The following is a 19146-nucleotide window of genomic DNA, read 5'->3' as shown; positions in this document are numbered from 1 at the left end:
TTGGCAGGCAGATTCTTTTCTGCTTTGCCACCTAGGAAGCCCATATCTAAATAATAAGCATCATCAAAGAGTGAAAATTGGACAGGAATTAAAAATATGGGAAAATCAAGTGGCCAAAGGCTGTGAAAACATGATGTTAAGAAATTCTTGGTTTTTGTACTATTGGAAATAAAGAACAAATTCGATCAGTGACGTAAGAAGTGATATAAATTAAACTAGAATATGTTAGCAACTACTCTCTGCTTCTAAAATCGGAGTCATGATGAAGAGAAGAGAGCCACTGGATTCACCTACTCGGAGTCTGGCTGTAACTCCCCTGGCGTTACTTCTGAAGACTACGGCGCTAGCCAACGGTGATGCTGAGAGAATACTGGACCCGGCAACGGGGCTCTCCAATGAGCTCTGCTACTAAACACTCCTGTGAAGCATTCACTTAATATATACATTCTTAGCATGTGGTCTCAGCAAGAGATCAGATAATGATTCATACCTCATTGCATATTTCAGTCAATGGGCTTGATTTCCTCATCCAATACTATTTGTCTCTTAAGCCAACTCTCCAAAAAGTTGTAAGGACAGTGGTGGAATATACAAAAGGCACCAGAGAAGCAACCCTGCAATGGTTTCCTTTGGTTGCAGTCTCACATGCGGCAGTGAGGGGGCAGGGCCTAACGGAAAGAAAAGGGCGAAATTCTTCTTAGTGAAGTCAGAGTCAAGACTTAGTTCAGAAGAGGCTAGGGAGTCATAACACAGTACATTGGGGAGAGATGATATACTTCACCCCCTGACAATTCATACTGCTCTCTTAGGAGGAAAACAGCAAGAAGGTGGAAGCTGGAGAAAATGGTGGAGGTCTGAGCAAAAGAAGATAACATTCTTACCCACAGAAAAGCATAATTCAAATCATATTCCACCCCTATACTGTATCAAATCCAGCTAATGGTGAGAAATAGGAAATGTTCTGTCAATCAAAGAATAGCAATTGAGTTCCTCCCTACATTCCATTTCCTTCTCCAGAGGATCTTCCAGATCTAGGGATCGATCCCATATCTCCTGCATTGCATCTGATGGCTGAAAGGGAAGATATTTACCCCTGAACCTCCAGGGAATCCCCGCTTCATACATTCCAGAGGGCACATTCTATGCAAACTCTGAAATTAAGGAGCTCAAAATCTAGCTAAGAATCCATGTGTATTTAAAAAATATAAGTAGCAGATAAACACTATAAGTCATAAGTGATATCAGGAGTTTAGAGCAGTGAGTAACTGCTGCGCTTCTGGGTGGTCTAGGAAAGCTTTATAAGCAACAAACCTGGAGCTGGGCCAGGTCAATGTCAAGGCTTGAACTATGCTGTCCTTCCTGGTTGACCTTTATTCTTTGGATCAATCATCAAGGAATCTTTAAATATGCAATAACAGAAGCCACCAAGTTCATTACATGAGTAAGTAAAAGTACTTTGCAAAATGTAAAATATCATATCACTTGAATCTTTAGAAGAGTAAGATTATTTGTCACCATCAGCATAATAATAGCATTTAACAGATGCAAACTATTATACAAAGGATGGATAAAGAAGGCCTTATGGTAAAGCACCAAGAACTATATTCAATATCCTACGATAAATCATAATGGAAAACAACATGAAAAAGTATATTTATATGTATAACCGAATCACTTTGCTGTACAGCAGAAGTTAACCTATATGTAAATCACCTATACGTCAATAAAATGTAAAAAACAAACACCATTTAATGTTAATTGAATGCTGTGCCAGGCATTACATTATTGACTGGAAAACATAATACCTATTTACAACCTCTGTCTTCCTCTATTATAGTCTAGAAAAGCAGAAGGTTTGCTTTCCTAGCCTTCCTTCTAACTGTGGGTATCCATGTTTCACAGTTCTGGACAGAAAGACATAAGCAGATATGTGCTGAGGGCTCCTGAGAAAGCCTTTGATTTTCATGTAACCATGAGGTTGAAGGCTAACACATGATGAATGGGTGAATGGGAAGATATACAGAATAAACGTCCTTGATCACAACACTGAGTCTCTAAACCAAAGGCAGAAACTTCTTATTTTAGACCTGTAAGGTGGTAATGCTATTTAACATTATTAATGAACACGAGCAAACTCTGGGAGACGGTGAGGGACAGGGAAGCCTGGCATGCTGCAGTCCGTGGGGTTGTGAGGAGTCGGATACGACTTGGTGACTGAACGACAACACTATGTAAACCCCCATCAGTCAGCTTAATAAACTGAAGATATTCCTGACATACTTACCATACACTTAGCAAAGGTTATAGAGTAGACAGGTGACAGAAACAAACTTCAAGCCCGTGTCTGCCAGACCCGAAGCCCTGACCCTTAACTACTGCACTAACAACGGTGTGAGCGGTGTTAGGAAAACCTGGGTCTCCCAATGACCAATCCTGTGTTTGTTTCAGTTGGAGGAAACTTTACGTTCTGGGTACATCTTAGTGATACATTTGAAAGAACAATGACGCTAACTTCCTTGGCTCTCAGTTTAGGAGTAAAGGGACTCAACTTATTGATTTATACCAGTTATCTTCTCCTGATTCCCTTCTTGACAAGTCTATGACCTTCTTCTTCCACTCTGATTTTCTTTCATGTTTGAAATCCAGAAAAACATTTCCCTGCAGAAAATTTTCATATCCCCTGTCTGTTCTGCACCCATCTGGACTTTGGAGATGGCCACAAATGAATTTTGTCCTTGTTTTCTATACAACAGACAAGTTTCATTTCCACAAGCATCTGATAACACTTAAAAATAAACAGCAGACTGTTTCTGGAGCATCTCTTATCCCCTTGCAATAGACCAAACTGGAAGATCATTCAGAAATATCTCAAAAAGCCTAAAACAACACTGAGCTGATGGGGATAGTGATCAGCTGTTGGCAGCTTGTTAGGGTTTTCATGACTTCACTTGAGAGTGAAATGTACTCTTCCTCTGTGGTTATGACTGGTCATTAGCAGGAGGATTAATGGGGCTGCTTTGGCTGTCATGGAAAGCTTAAGACACGTTCTTTATGTGGATCCCTTCTCTGCAAAGCTGATGGGTCACCTCCCTCAGCCAATTAGCTAATTGTCTGAAATCACTCCTCATAGATCAAGAAACACTGTCTGGTGAATGAACTCTGTTCATGCAAAAAGCAAGAGCCTTTTGTTTCCTTTTGAAGACCCTATTCAACTCTAAGGCCCCTTCCATCTACAACATTCTAAATTCTACAAATATGAACAATCAGTTCCAATGAATGAATCTTTCTGGGTTTATGACAAATGAATGTTTGTTTTTTTAAAACTATGGGGGCTTTTTTTTTTTTAAAGAAAAAATTGTTTCTTAAATGCAGCTTCCTGACTGTGCCAGGTGTGAAACAGTCAGTCAGAGCAGCAGCAGTGGTGCTGGGCATCACTGGCTGTTCCCCTCAAAGCTTGTTGGATTAATGTCATCCTGGATGCTTTCTAGTCTGCTGACCAAGCACGGTCTTCCCAGAAAAATCTAGACTGACTGCTCAATTCTAACCAAAACAAAGCACCAAATCCTAAAAGTTCAGGGCTATCTGGAAGACTGGTAGCTGGCTCTCACTATATAAACAAGAGTGAGTGGCCCCTTTTTTTGTGGCTAACACTAGAAACTGGAGACAACGTCCATCTTCGGCCTGCTGGGAGAAGATGGGCTGAGAATCAGTCACCTTGCATTGGGTGGCAAGACACCCTTACTTACACTATTTGCATAATGTCTCTCAATGATTCTTATTTTCTTCTTCCAAATACAGTGTTATTTTACTCAGGTGCTATTCCCCCTAGTACTAAGATTTGTTTCTTCAAAAGACTAAAATCCCACAAGGACAGAAAAAAGGGAGAGCCCAAATCTCCTGCAACTGAGAATATTGGAAAAACTTTACTGGAGATGTAATATAAGACCTAAATTAAGGATGGACAGAATTTTACTAAATATAGATGAGGGAAGGAGTAAAAGAAAGTTCCCCAGGAAAGAGATAACAGAAAGAGTACATATCATGTAACAGATACCATGCTTTCATATAAATTCTTATCTATGCCTTATAATGACAATGCTAGAAAAGCCGGGTTCTCTCATAGCCTTTAAACACTTGAAGAAATCTACCCCAGGTTACAAAGCGAAGAAGTGACTCTAGGTCTCAAACCCAGATCTGGCTCCCAAGCATCTTTCCCACCACACTACTGAGGAATGGCATGCAGAGGTGGGAAAGACGTGGCTCATTTAGGGGACGTGAACCGAAATAATGTGGCGGGCAAGGTTACGGCAGCTTCTGAGTACCTGCTCTTTGGGAGTCACCCTTGAAAGAAAAGAACCCCGTAAGACAGACCCTACCAGTGCTTTCAGGTATAACCACAGTGAAACTGTCAACCCTTTGACAAGGGAAATCAGAGAGTAAGGTCATGTCTTTTAGTAGTCATGGAGCTGACACTCTTGTTCAGGGCCATGATGGTTGCTTCTTTCATCATCTCCATTTGGCAACATATTCAGATTGAACCTCAAAACTATCTGAGCCTTGATCCCACTGTGTACTAGTGACGCAGGTCAGCGTATACAAAAGGCAATGGTTATTCAAGGGGAACACATGGTTATTCAAGGATATTCAAGATATCCTACATATCTACATTTTGAACTCTATATGGATTCTCCCCAAATATCTCATAGTCTTTTTCCATTTACCAACATTATGCCTTTTCCTATTTCTCTATTCACAGGCTCTAAAATAAGGGCTAATGCATAGAAGTTGCTTATTAGAAGTTTACTGAAAAAATGATAAATAATAGGCATTCAATAAGTGCTTGTTGAGTAAATAAATGAACTGGATATTTCTGTTAGAAGTGCATGAGAGATGTTAAGCCACAGACTCAAGGTTAGAGGACTGGGGTACAATGTAAAGTAACATGGTAAATACAAGCTAGAGCCACTAGACAGACTAGGGGCACCCCGAATGCCAAGCATGGGAGTCTGACTCATTTTAGGCAACGACAAAGAGAATCCTGAATGTTGCTGAGGATGAAAACCTCATGCACGATGGTGGTGGGGTAAAACCCCAAAATGACTCCAGGGTTTTGGCTAACAGCCTGAAGGTACCAGACAGCTGTTGGGAAGACAGTGAACTCTCTGAAGGGAGAGGGCCAGGGAGATGGAATGAAAGCAGAATCCTTGTCTGTCTTTGCTTCACAAAGTTCCTCACTTTTCCATGATGATCCAGAAGATCTAATTCCCCTGCTATTTTCTTACTGTCATCTTCACCCTTTGTCTCAGCTATTTTTCTCTTTGGAATCCTCTGACCACTCCTCACATTCCTGATGCAAGTTACCATTTGATTGGATAAGTGTAATAATGTGTCACCGTCTCAGAAATGTTTAAAATGCCTCAGAATTTCCAACCTCTGTGGGAGAGAAAGGTCAGTGTAAATATATTGTGTTCTTGTCCCTCTGGACAAGACAAACTTCGCCTACTCAGTTCTGGCCAAGAGCCAAGGCTGAGTGAATTGCTTTCTTTCCACCTACCCTACTAAAGCAAAGCAGAAATAAATACAGGGAGTATCTCACTGCGTGGCCTATGCGAGTAAGACTGCACCTGCCTTTTGCTTTCCAGATGTGCCTACATGCTAGTGGGAACACCATTAACTGTTCTGCCCGGAACTCAGCCCAGTGCCTGTGCTTAAGCTCATCCTCACACCTCCAGGACCCTCACCTCACTCTCCCACTGTGCTGAAACTATACTCCTCCTTCAAGGCCTACCTTAAATGCTACCTCTATGATGCTTTCTTTTATCTTTTAAATGAAATGCAAAACCTTCCCCATGTAAACCCCTTTGACACCCTGTCCCTTACAAATCACAAGACTTGTGAGATAGTTTCTGCTGAATGTCTTTTCTCTCACTCTATTCCATTCATAAGACATTAGTTTTGAGGCCAGGGGCTATGTAATTTGGACATTCCTTATGGTTCCAAATAGGAAAAGGAGTACATCAAGGCTACATATTGTCACCCTGCTTATTTAACTTATATGCAGAGTACATCATGAGAAACGCTGAGCTGGAAGAAGCACAAGCTGGAATCAAGACTGCCGGAAGAAATATCAATAACCTCAGATATGCAGATGACACCACCCTTATGGCAGAAAGTGAAGAGGAACTAAAAAGCCTCTTTATGAAAGTGAAAGAGGAGAGTGAAAAAGTTGGCTTAAAGCTCAACATTCAGAAAATGAAGATCATGGCATCTGGTCCCATCACTTCATGGCAGATAGATGGGGAAACAGTGGAAAGTGTCAGACTTTATTTTCGGGAGCTCCAAAATCACTGCAGATGGTGACTGCAGCCATGAAATTAAAAGACGTTTACTCCTTGGAAGGAAAGTTATGACCAACCTAGATGGCATATTAAAAAGCAGAGACATTACTTTGCCAACAAAGGTCCGTCTAGTCAAGGCTATGGTTTTTCCTGTGGTCATGTATGGATGTGAGAGTTGGACTGTGAAGAAAGCTGAGCGCCGAAGAATTGATGCTTTTGAACTGTGTTGTTGGAGAAGACTCTTGAGAGTCCCTTGGACTGCAAGGAGATCCAACCAGTCCATTCTAAAGGAGATCAGTCCTGGGTGTTCACTGGAAGGACTGATGCTAAAGCTGAAACTCCAGTACTTTGGCCACCTCATGCGAAGAGTTGACTCATTGGAAAAGACTCTGATGCTGGGAGGGATTGGGGGCAGGAGGAGAAGGGGACGCCAGAGGATGAGATGGCTGGATGGCATCACTGACTCAATGGACGTGAGTCTGAGTGAACTCTGGGAGTTGGTGATGGACAGGGAGGCCTGGCGTGCTGCGATTCATGATGTCGCAGAGTTGGACACGACTGAGGGACTGAACTGAACTGAAATCTGGTTCCCAGTGCAGTGTCTGTACTTACTACAAGTAGAAAGCTATCAAACACTTGCTGAAATAATGAAATTATTACTTTCAATGAACTTCCACACATATTACTTCCAGGCATGATTATCCCTACTTTACAAATAAGAAAACGCAGGCCATGTAAAAGTGACTCAGAAAACAGACCAAGTTTTTCACAGAGGCTGAGATAAAAGGCCCACATAAGAGGATGCAGATTGACTCTGGACACTTCTTGGATAACTGCTCCCATCTTTTATTGAATAACCCATCGAGAACATAAACTGCTAGATTTTTGGGGAGTAAATTTGTTGATATGCATATTGAGTCAAGAAGAAATTCACGCAATCTGAACCAGTACGTCTATTTCGCAAAATTCATCTTAAGAAAATATCTAGAGATGTGGACAGACTTGCACAAGAAGAGGACCACTGCACTGTTGTTTAAGACAGTAATAAAATCTGTAAAATCTCTTGCTTCCCAATTGACAGATTGAAAGTAAGTTTGTATCTCTTTCTTTCCAAATCCCAAAGAGGCACACAGGGAATAAATTAGTACTTGTGGTTATGGTGGAGAAAGAGAAATAAAGGGAGAAAAAGGAACAGACTAGAATTTTTTAACACTTTTCAAAAGATGAAAAATAGATGTATGTACATAAAACCCAAGTGACAACAGGCCAGGCAAAGAAACATGGGGAAAAATTGCATGCAGTATTCAATGTTGATCCTCAGTGGGCTGGGAAAGGTCCCATGATGAACATTAGAGCATCACTGTCCAATAGAAATGTAATGCAGGCCACATACATAACCCTGAAATTTATTTTTACATTTAAAAAGTAAAAAGAAGTAGGTGAAATCAATTTTAATAATGTCAACTACAAATTGGCACTTGCCATCTACCTCTACAAGGATTAAATAACGTGCTGCCGTAGCCACTGACTTTCAATACCCTCTGAAAGGAGTTCAGGGTGCAGAAAAGAAATGAGGCACTCTTTGCTCTAGGAAAAACTGGCACAACAGGTCTTCAGATAGTTAGGTATTTTCAGGAGCCAATTTTATGAGCCCAATTCTTGTATTTCCTATCTAGAAAAGCACTAAACTCCTTCATGGTGATGACTACTCCTCATTACCAGTGCAAGGAAACCTTCTGCAAAAAAAATATGTGCTTGACTGCATGTACTCCCCCTTCACCAAAATCTCATATATACTGACTTGTACCTTACCTCCCTGGAGCAGTTTCTTAGAGTTATATGAGATGCTGTCTCCTGGGCTATAGTCCTCATTTTGCCCCAAATAAAACTTAACTTAAAAAAATGCACAATGTGAAAGCTGCAATTCAGCAATAATATATCCAAAATATCATCGTTTTAACATATAATCAATATAAAATGAATTTTGAGTTTTTCTTTGAAATCCAATGTGCATTTTACACTTATAGCAGATCTTAATTCAGATGAGCCAGGTTTCAAATGCTGAACAGCTCACACTTGGTTACTGGCTATTATACTCCACAGTGCAGAATTAGAGGTTAAGGAGAACAAGGTCAGGAAGAGGAGCAGAAATCAAAGTGATTAATTTCAGGGCTGCCTAAATAACCATCTGGGCAAAACATTTTAGATATGCATGGACTTCAAAGTTTAATTCCTATGCGTTCTTTCTGAAACTACTACCAAGGATGCTAAAAGCAAAAAAATAAAAAATCTTAAAAAGAAGATGACATGGAGCACAAGAAAGGAGATTTAACTCAGGACTTCAGGGAAATGGCAGCAGGCTTTGAAAATAGAAATGAAACTCTCTGGACTTAAGAGAAGAATGTGTCAAGATGGAAGTCATTTCCCGCAAAAAACAGTATGAATACGAGCTAAATGATGTGAGTAGTCATAAGGTAAAGGCAGATGTTTCTTTCTTCAGTCCAGGAAAAAAAGGCAATTAGAAAATCCAAGGAAAACAAAAAGCAAAGACAAGGTATAAACACAAAGCAAAGAGAATGTGGCAAGTGATGGAATGTAGAAAGAGAATCTCTTTGATCTTGATGTTTAGAACATTCTGGCTTAAATGTCACAAGTTTGTATAGCTGAACCTTATTTTCTTCCTAGTGAGTCAAACTATGCAACTCAGTTCTGTTGTGATAAGTAGGTAACTGTAATACTACAAAATATACACACTACTTAATTCTTAGAATCAAATGCACAGGTAAAACTTCCGACTTATTTTATAGATCTGAATATAAATATTATCTAGCTACACAGTACATGCCTTAAGATAGGAATGGACTGATTTTCTCTTTTTACCCGGTGGAGAGTCAAAATATTCTATATACAGTAGGGAGGGAAAAACACAATTTTAGGACTAAGTGGTATGCTGCATACAACAAGTTTGACGTACTGGCTTTAATGATTCAGTGATGCCTCTTTGTGCAGGAAAACAAAGGTTCCAGTTATCTAGTGTTACAAACTGGCTTCATGAGTGAGCCACACTACGGCCATTAAATTATCCTCCGAATTTATAATAAGTGTTTTTAAGCTTAAAATGTTAAATGAAATAAACTGTACCCAAAACTGTAGAGACAGAATGAAGCCTAGGCAAATGGAATGAAATCTGAGCTACACTTACGTATTAGGAGAGATTTAGGTTAGAGTTCAGTAAGCACGAAACTTAAAGAGGCGTGGGACTCCAGCTGAGACAAAAGTGCTACAAGGAGTAGCCAAGGTTAAGAGTGAGGCACTGGCACCACCTCTGATCCAGCTCTGTCATTATTCCCTCTTTCCCAAAGCACACACTTTGTACTCATTAAATAGCCACAGATTTAGATCCTCAAGGCTACTTGAATGATTTAGGATGGCCAAGGAACCATCAAACTAGGCAGGGTAGTCAAGGGAGGCTTTTTAAATTTTTGTTTATCTATTTAATTATTTCTGGTTATACATTTTATTGCTCTATTGTTTAAACTTTTTATTTTGTTTGGGGGAATAGCCAATTAACGATGTTAATGCTAGTTTACTTATCATTTAGTTAGTATGTGATAGCTTCAGGTGGACAGTGAAGGGATTCAGCTATACATATACATGTATCCATTCTCTCCCAAACTCTCCTCCCATCCAGGCTGCCACATAACACTGAGCACACTCCCTATGCTATCCAGTAGGTCCTTGTTGGTTATGCATTTTAAATACAGCAGTGTGTACATGTCCATCCCAAACTCCCTAACTGTCCCTTCCCGTTATACTTTCCACACCCAGCTTCGCAACTGTAAGTTCGTTCTCTGTTTCTATTTTGTAAGTAAGTTCATTTGTATCATCTCTTTTTTAGATTCCACATATAATGGATGTCAAATGATATGTCTCTTCTGTCTGACTTACTTCACTCAGCATTTTTTTTTTTTTAATTCAAATGTGGGCTTTCCTGGTGGCTCAGTGATAAAGAATCCACCTGCCAATGCAGGAGACGCAGGTTCAATCCCTGGGTCGGGAAGATCCCTTGCAGAAAGAAATGGCAACCCATTCCAGTGTTCTTGCTTGGGAAATCCCAGGAAGAGAGGAGCCTGGCGGGTTACAGTCCATGGGGTCGCAAGATTCAGACATGACTTAGTAACTAAACAACAAAACAGTTGCTGTAGAATATTATATGTTATAGGTATACACTATAGTGATTCACAATTTTTAAAGCCTGTATTATAAAACATTGGCTTTACTCCCTGTACTGTACTTGTAGCTTGTTTTATACCTAAAAGTTTGTACCTTCTCCTCCCCTCCTCCTCTATTGCCCCTCCCCTTCCCTTTCCCTACTGGTAACTACTGATTTGTTCTCTGTGTCTGTGAGACCACTTCTTTTTTTTGTTATGTTCACTAGCTTGTTGTACTTTCCAGATTCCACATATAGATGATAACACAGAACACTTGTCTTTCTCTGTCTGATGTATTTCCCTTGGCATAATGCCCTCCAAGTCAACCCACATTGCTGCAAATGGAAAAATTATTTTCTATGGCTAAGTAATATTCTATTCTGTACACCACATCTTTTTTATCTATTCATCTGTTGATGGACACTTAGGTTGCTTCCTTATCTTGGCAATGCTGCCACAGACACTAGAGTACATGTATCATTTAGAATTAGTGGTTTTGTTTTTTCCGACATATACCCAGGGGTGGAATTGCTGGCTTATATGGTAGTTCTGTTTTTAGTTTTATTTGAGACACCGCCATCATATTTTCCACAGTGGCTGCACCGATTTACATTTCCACCAACAGTGTACAGGGGTCAAGGGAGATTTCTTGGAAGAGCTAAGCCCTGAACTGTAACCTCAAAGGATATGTAGGTTGGAACATGGTAACTCTGGAGACCACGGAATCCTTAATGGACAAAGTGGAAGCAGAAACCAGCTCCCAGACTGAAGTGCTAAGGAGGATCTCATGGAAGGCAGGAGAACGCGGTCAGCTGGAAGACACGGTGACCAGCAGGCACTGGGAGACGCTGTCTTGTCCTCACCCCACCGCCGACACAGAGACTGCTTTTCAGGACTGTATTTCAGAAGATGGAGGTGTAACCACAAATGGGTAAACTGGGTTTCCGTTTTCCTCCCATCAACCTACACTCGATCCTCTCTGTATGAGACCGACTGTCCTTTCTCTACTTGTCTTACAATTCACATTTCTCCCCATAAGTTTCCCACTAGCAAATAATCACATCAACGACAGAAGAGTTTGCTTCCAGGGACCAGGACAGTCGACTTGGCAGCTGGTCGGACAGTCCAGCAGGCAGAATGACTACAGTGCTTTCCCACGCCGGACTTTGAAATCTGACTGCCCCACTCGGCCAGAGAGAAAGCAGGGTATTTATTAAGGCGCCTTAGATAGATCTTTGTACTCAAAAAACATCCTGTGTAAGTCTCAAACACCTCTTCTCTGCACTTTCCGGGAGCTGGGGTTGGAACCTAAAACTTCTCACCCCAAGTTCCATGCTCTTCTCTCTATACCATACTACCTCCTAGAGAGTGAGGAAGAAGAGGGAGTGAATTTACCAAAGCTACAACGATGAAGAGCAAGAACTGAGCACTATAGCCTGTTATCTTCCCATTCCCTCCGGTATTTTTAAAAAGAAACAAAACACTCCTGCTAAGCAAGACTCAGAGATTCCTCAAAGACGACAAAAGTGAACAGCCTTAAATAGACTTTTCTTTAAAGGGCAGGAGGGCACATTAAATATCAGAGCACAGGGGACTTTTCTCTGACATGATTCTGTCCTGGCTGAAAGAAGGTTTTTGGGGGAAAAGACTATTTCCCCAGTATGAGCACAGCATCTAAGAGATTCCACAAGGTGTAGTGAGTTGGAGAGGGAAAGGAGGGAGGCTGACTCACTGTTTGTTTTCCAAAAATAAAAACTCAAACCAAACACAGTGAGACTCAGCTATCCAGCTGGGTATTCCAAGGATTAACTGTCTGTGTGGCCAGGCACTTAACTTCATATTTCTGATGGACCAGCTGTAAAATGGGAGAAGAATTCAGAATATGGTTTCTGGTCAAGAGAGCACCAAGAGAGCTGTATTTATAGCTTCTGAAATACAAACCAATGCAAATGGCCTGACATAGAACCCTTGGCCTTAGGTCCCAACATCCTTACTATGGAAAATGTAAGTTTGGGCTGGGGATATGAATGTCCTCAGAAAGGCAGTGTTACCTCACATTTTTATATTCTTTTCACAGGTTACAGCTGGGCATTTTATAATATAGATTCTACCTCAATGTTTAAAACAAAATGCCGGCATAATAGACTAGAAAGTATATGCATTTTGTTGTTGGGAAATTATGAGTTTGAATTGTGGTTGTATGATTTGAGCAAATTACTTAATCTTTCTAAGACTTCTTTTCCTCATCGTTAAAATGGGGATATTTGTCTATCTTAGAATCTTTACTTATTCAGAATTAAAGTTTCTGATACATAAGACACTCAAAAGATAATTTCCATATCAACCCTTACCTCACACCACATACAAAAATTAACTTGAAATGGATCATAGATCTAAGTGTAAAAGCTCCCAGAGGGAAACACAAGAGAAAAGTCTTTGTAAGACTGTGATTTAGATAAACAAACAAACAAAAAATTATAAAAGAATAAAACAGATCATCAAAATCCAAAGCTTTTGCTTCTCAAATGGAATCATTAAGAAAATGAAAAGGCAAGCCAGCCCCAAGGAGAAAATACTCACATGTTTTCACAAAAAGAAACATTTCACATATTTCTAGCTTACAAAGAGCTGTTACTCAGACCATGTTAAAAAAAAAAAAAAAAAAAAACTCTTAACAACTTAATAACAAGAAGATAAATTATGCCATTTTAAAAACAAGTAAAAGATGGGAACAAGGACTATACAAAAGAAGCTATATAGACAAAAGACTAGTTATCACCCCAAAAGATGCTAAAGATTATTAGATATCAAGGAATGCAAAATTAAAGCCACAATGAAATACTACTACTTGTAAAGCCATCAGAATGGCTAAAATTAAAAAGGCTGACCACTCTAAGTGCTGGTGAGGAGGTGGCACATCTGAAATCACACACATACATGGTCGGTGGGAATGTAAAATGGAACAGACAACTTTGAAAACAGGCCTGCAGTTTTAGAAAAAAGTTTAACCAACAACTACCATATGACCCAGCCATTTGCAACCCAGGAGAAGTAAATATATATGCCCACACACGTGCAAATGAATGTTCATACCAGCTTCGTTTAAAATAGCCAGAAACTGCAAACGACCGAAATGTCCAGCCACAGGAGGTATAACCATGCAGTGGACTAGAACTCAGGGATAAAACAGACATACGCACAATGACACGGACACATCTAAAAAAATCATGCTGAGAGAAAGAAGACAGGCAGAAAAACGCACACACTGTATGATTCTATTCATAAAAGGCAAACTAATTTATAGCGACAGGAGAATGCTAACCTGGGGCAGAGGGCAAATGGAAGGACAGAACACGAGGAGACCAGAGAAGTCTTTGGGGGCTGACAGAGATATTCCGTATCTTGACTGTAGGAGTCACTTCATAGGTATACACAACTGTTAACATTCAGTGAATTCATTCAGATGTAATTTATTGTGTGTAAATTATCCCTTAAAGTTGATAAGGAAAAAATAAATTCACTATGCTACGCCTCCTGCTACTAGAATCAAGGGAGAAAGTTACTGTTGCCAATCTCATGGCCACACGGAACACGGGAAACTGCATACATGTTGCCGAGGACAGGAATGGTGCTGCAGAAGCCTTTCATTTACTGAGGATCAGTCTGGGTGTTTGGCAATGTGCTGGGCACTCTATACATCTCTATACACATTATTTAATACTGTGTAAATAATATTCAATGTTGTGTAAAGCTATCTTATTAATTCTAACAAGTTTGATGAGGTAGGCACTATTACTTCTGTTACACAAGAGGAAACAGGCTCAGAAGGAACTCATCAAAATCTACCCCACATGGTAAATGGTAGGTCTGGATTCAATGATGGATCTGGAATCAAACCAGGTAAGCTAGACTTCAAAAGACAATGCTATCATTTCCTACAGTGCATAAGGCCTCCTCAGGAAGGCAAAGCCCTGACGGCCCACAGACAGGAAGGGTTCCTAGAGAGTCTGTTCATCAGGACTGGCAGATCCTCGCAAGCCCTTCTCAAAGGGGCCTGAGAGGGTGGGAAGAGGGGTATGCCTCTGCTTGTGAGGCCAAGGAGAATCCTCTCACTGGGCTCCAGCATCTGCTGGTATTTTGTTAATTCTTGGCTCCTCCATACTCACCCACCCACTGGTTTCCCAGAGAAGAAAAGCCAAAATATCTTGGCTGAACAGGCGAATGGGTCACAGATGACAGAGGTAAAAAAAAAAAAAAATCAAGAAGTTCTGTAATAAGCTTTTTAAAAGCAAAAACAAATCGCACACTTCCTCGTTCTGCATTTTCCTTATTCTCTTTGAGTTATCCATCTTGTGAAACATTCTTCCGTCCACATTTTCATTCATCACAATGGAAAATGTGAGGCCAATGGGTCATGCTGAAAGTTTAAATAAATTTACAGTCTTCCCGTTTCAGACCAGCAATAACCCAGTTTCCCTGAAGCCAGCCAATGGATCAAGAAGAAGGTGGCTTGAGCTGCAGAGAGTGGGCCACGGAGAGAAAACACGGGAAGCTCAGATCTAAAGGGGTATTTTAGGATGGGGACCAGCTCTGAGACGACGGGGCAGAGACCTGAGTTCTGGGATTAGCACTGTCGAATCATCTGTGAGGCTCTGGCAAGTCACCCCCTCTCTCCGAGCCAATCTCAGAAGATTAGATTGGTTATGTTTTTCAACTCAAAAACAAAGGCCCTCCATTTATAACCAGAAATAATCTTTCCCCTAAACCTTTAAGATTCTCATGCACTTCCTCTTTGCGAATTGCTCTGTTGCCTCTTTAATTCCCCAGTAGCCAAGCTTTACTTTCTGAAATCTGTACTATAAAAATGGGCAGCTTTTCATTTATCAGCATATATTGTGACACCAAATAAAAAATCTTAAACTATATACAAACATACAGTGAAATTCTGTCATAATCCTGAGTGTGTGTTAACTGATGGTCAGGGATTAAATGTGCTAATTAATGTAAATTGTGTTTGGGGTGGTTCCTCATTTCCATTCCTGACTTAGTATGAACTGCAATATTACCAAAGCTCTTTGCTCCCTCCTCACGCAGGTTAAAAATTCATTCACACAGGGAGGTGTGCTTTTGTGATCATATAACTGGCTTCTCCTCCCCCAACCAGACTCTGCCAAATTGTTTCTGGTAAGTCAGCTCTGGAAAGTAAAAATTCCCTAGACGCTCTGGACGTGGGGTGAGAGGAAGACACATAACCCAGCAGGGGAACTGAAACATTCCCCCTTGTGTTCACTTCTGTCCCAGGAGGATGGGGGCAGGGAAGCTGCAGAAGAAGCTTTCAGAGGAAACAGACTTGCAGGACTTTTGCTGCAAACAATCGGGTACTGCATCCAGCTCCTGACTGAGGCAACTAAAACCACTGGAGAACAAGTGGGCCAGAGTTCTTGCTCCAAAAACAAGAAAGTAGCTCACTTCTGCTTCACATATTATAGCCTAAAACCTATATTCTAGTGTCATCCCTGGAGCTCAACGCCAGTGTTGGAAGGCAACTTTGACATCATTAGGCCAGTGACCCCCCCCCACCCCCTTTTTAAAGAAGTAGAACCCTTTATTTCTACATAGAAAGTTTCCTGCAGAACCATGACATATAAAAACAAAAACAGAACTGCTCGGGGGTGGGGACGGGGGACACACACAGGGAGAGGCCTGCCAGCTCAGCGGCCGTCATCCCTCTCATCGGGCACCATTCTGGATTCCCAGGACCGTAACCAACACTATTAAGTCTGCTGATGTGTGCTGATTTGTGCGTGAATGGTAGGTCCACTGATTTGTGGAGTTTACAGATAAAAACATCGATGACCACACCTTTATTTTGACTCAGTAGGCTGGGGTGGGTGCTCTCTGTGTTTTCCCTTGGATCTTCTCCTCCAGTGATCTCATTAACTCTCAGTGCTTCACTTACCATTTCTACATGGAAGACTCAAACTGTACATTTTTAGACATACAATCTCTCTACTGGGCAAAACAGGGTGTCTGCGACATTCTGATGGGAAGGGGCAAGCACGGATCCAGGGATCCATGTAGACAGGAATCTGGACATCTGGAGGCAGAATCCAAAATTCTGGACAGGTCTCTAGTTGTAAGAGAACTACTGAGAAAAAAAGAAAAACAGGACTTTCTAAAGACTCAGGGTACAAGGCAGGGACTCGGTCAAAGGAACAGATTTTGAGCAAGAGCCCTTTTTAAAATTGGGGGCCAAAGGCAGAGGGGGACTAGCTTTCAGGCTGACATGATGTCAACTTTTAGAGGTTCAGATCTGGTCCTTAAATTCTACCCCACCTCACTCCCATCGTGAGCAGAACTGCTTCACAGGTCTGTCATAAGCTCTGAGAGGACAGAGCCAAGCAGACCTTCACAGCTGAGAAAGTCCAGGTCCTACTTGTCTAGCAAGCTGGAAGCATGTGACGAGCTGAGAAGATGCAGGCCAGATGTCCCTAATCCTTTTTCAGGTCATTCACTGGGACAGATGCAGATCCCTATCAACCCTAGAGTCATTTCTCTCCTTATTGCTGCTATAAAACTAATGTTTTGTCCACAAAACTGCTATGAGACACTATGGTCCCAGGGAAGGTAAACCTCCTCCCATTCAGCCCCAGAAGTCGAATCCCAGTTAGTCTAAAGCAATTATGCAAACCCATTCCCCTTTGCCAGGAGTGGCCCAAAGGCGGGCCTGTAACCTAGTTCTGACCAAAACAACAACAACAACATCAAAACCCAACTCCATAAGGGGTTTTTGAGGAGGGAAAGCGCCTAACTTTCTTGGTGACATACTTGAGCCACTGAAAGAACCCTGACACTTCCTGCCTCTCACTCTGCTAAACGAACACCAATGTCCTTGTGATTTAAGTCACTATTACTCAGATTTTCTGTTAACTGCTGCTAAAAGTTTTCCTGACTGATCTGCTGACCTACTTGAAAACCAGATGAGCTCTGTATCCTGTAACCTTCATTATGTGGATATACAATGTTTCTTGCCTTCAGTTTTAGGAGATTTACAGATTTTAGAATCCTTACTCTGGATTAATGGTTCTCAAAGTGTGCTCCCTGGACCAGTAGTACTTAGTGTCACCTGAGAACTTGTGATACTTGCTATTTCTTGATGATGACCCTGGACCTACTAAATCAGAAACCCATTCAATGGGGTCTTGCAATATGTGTTTTACTAAGTCCTCCAAGTGATCTGATTCATGCTGAACTTTGAAGAACATTGTTCTGAGCCAAGCATTACTCAATTTTTGTGATGATAGAAATGTTTATATCTGTACTGTCCAGTATGGTAGTTGCTAGCCACGTGTCTTCTGAGCACTTATGATGTGGCTAGTGTAACCGAGAATTAGTTTTAATTTATCCAAATACCTGCCCACAGCTAGTGACATCTGTAAAGGGATTTTATATTTTCAAGTCACAAAATAAGCCAGCGGTTCTTACACTTCAGTGTGCATCAGTGGCCCCCCCTAACCTTTTTGGCAATAGGGACTGGTTTCATGGAAGGCAATTTTTCCAATGAATGGCGGGGGTTGGGGGGTAGTTTGGGGATGATTCAAGCACATTACATTTATTGTGCACTGTATTTCTCTTATTATTACATCAGCTCCACCTCAGGTCACCAGGCAAGATCCCAGAGATTGGATTGCATTAGAGGATTTTGTAGAACAGACTGCAGGCCCCAACATGTAGAACTGATGATTCAGTAGATTTTCCTAGGGCCTGAGAATCTGTCTAGTTGGTTCCTAGGAGAAGGGCATGACAACCCACTCCAGTAACCTTGCCTGGAGAATCCCATGGACAGAGGAGCCTGGCTATGTGATGCTGATCGCACCAATGCAGGGACAGCACTTTGAGAACCACTGGGCTTCTAGCGGCACTAATGGTTAAGAACCCGCCTATCGATGGAGCAGACACAAGAGACTCGGGTTCAACCCCTAGGCCAGGGAGATGCCCTGGAGGAGGACGTGGCAAGCCACTCCAGTATTCTTGCGTGGAGAATCCAATGGACAGAGGAGCCTGGCAGGCTACAGTCCATCGGGTCGCAGAGAATCAGACACACACAGCAGGAGGTAAACCAAACTTTCTTGTGCCTTCCTACAACCTATATGAAAGCCACTTTTCTACCATTCTAACCAATGTTTTCCTTTGTGTTCATCAAATTAACAAACTGGTAAAGTTCCCGGACAGTAGACGCTGGCATCTTCGAGCTTTGTATGTCCCACTGTACACTCTAGCTCAGTGCCCTGGGTCTAACAGGTGCCTGATATTATGAAAAAATGACTGTTCCCTCAAAGAGGAAAAGTTTTGGAAGGGTCTACCATGCTCCACAGACCATGATTATGTCCTTTTAATCAGGTGGCAGGCCATAGGTTTCAAAAGAGATGCACATAAAGGTTAAGTGACTAAGGTACTAGGCCCTACTTCTTATCTTTCTATATTTCAAATTATTACCTCATAAACTGTTTAGATCTATTTGTAGAAGTGATGTGTGTGTGTGTGTGTAAATACTGAAAACTAAATTATTCCAGAATCAAAAATACTTCTGACGCTAT

General features: G+C 41.3%; 1 protein-coding gene across 3 annotated transcripts in view; it reads right to left on the bottom strand.

Annotated features, from left to right (window-relative positions):
• GAB2 (GRB2 associated binding protein 2) overlaps window positions 1–19146 on the bottom strand; it is a 181108-nt gene that overhangs the window by 108626 nt on the left and 53336 nt on the right. The window contains exon 1 of one of the 3 annotated variants that reach the window (XM_070782996.1): window positions 491–10677. The exons of the other annotated variants lie outside the window; for them this stretch is intronic. Coding sequence (XP_070639097.1) covers window positions 491–529 — 39 coding nt within the window. The 5' untranslated portion in view covers window positions 530–10677. Of the gene's footprint in view, window positions 1–490; window positions 10678–19146 lie in introns of those variants that run through there. 3 annotated transcript variants of the gene reach the window in all.

The sequence above is a fragment of the Bos indicus genome, chromosome 29, assembly GCF_029378745.1.
Source record: "Bos indicus isolate NIAB-ARS_2022 breed Sahiwal x Tharparkar chromosome 29, NIAB-ARS_B.indTharparkar_mat_pri_1.0, whole genome shotgun sequence".
NCBI lineage: Eukaryota > Metazoa > Chordata > Mammalia > Artiodactyla > Bovidae > Bos > Bos indicus.
The sequence above is the reverse complement of the archived record's forward strand: the minus strand, read 5'-3'. Positions and strand labels throughout refer to the sequence as shown.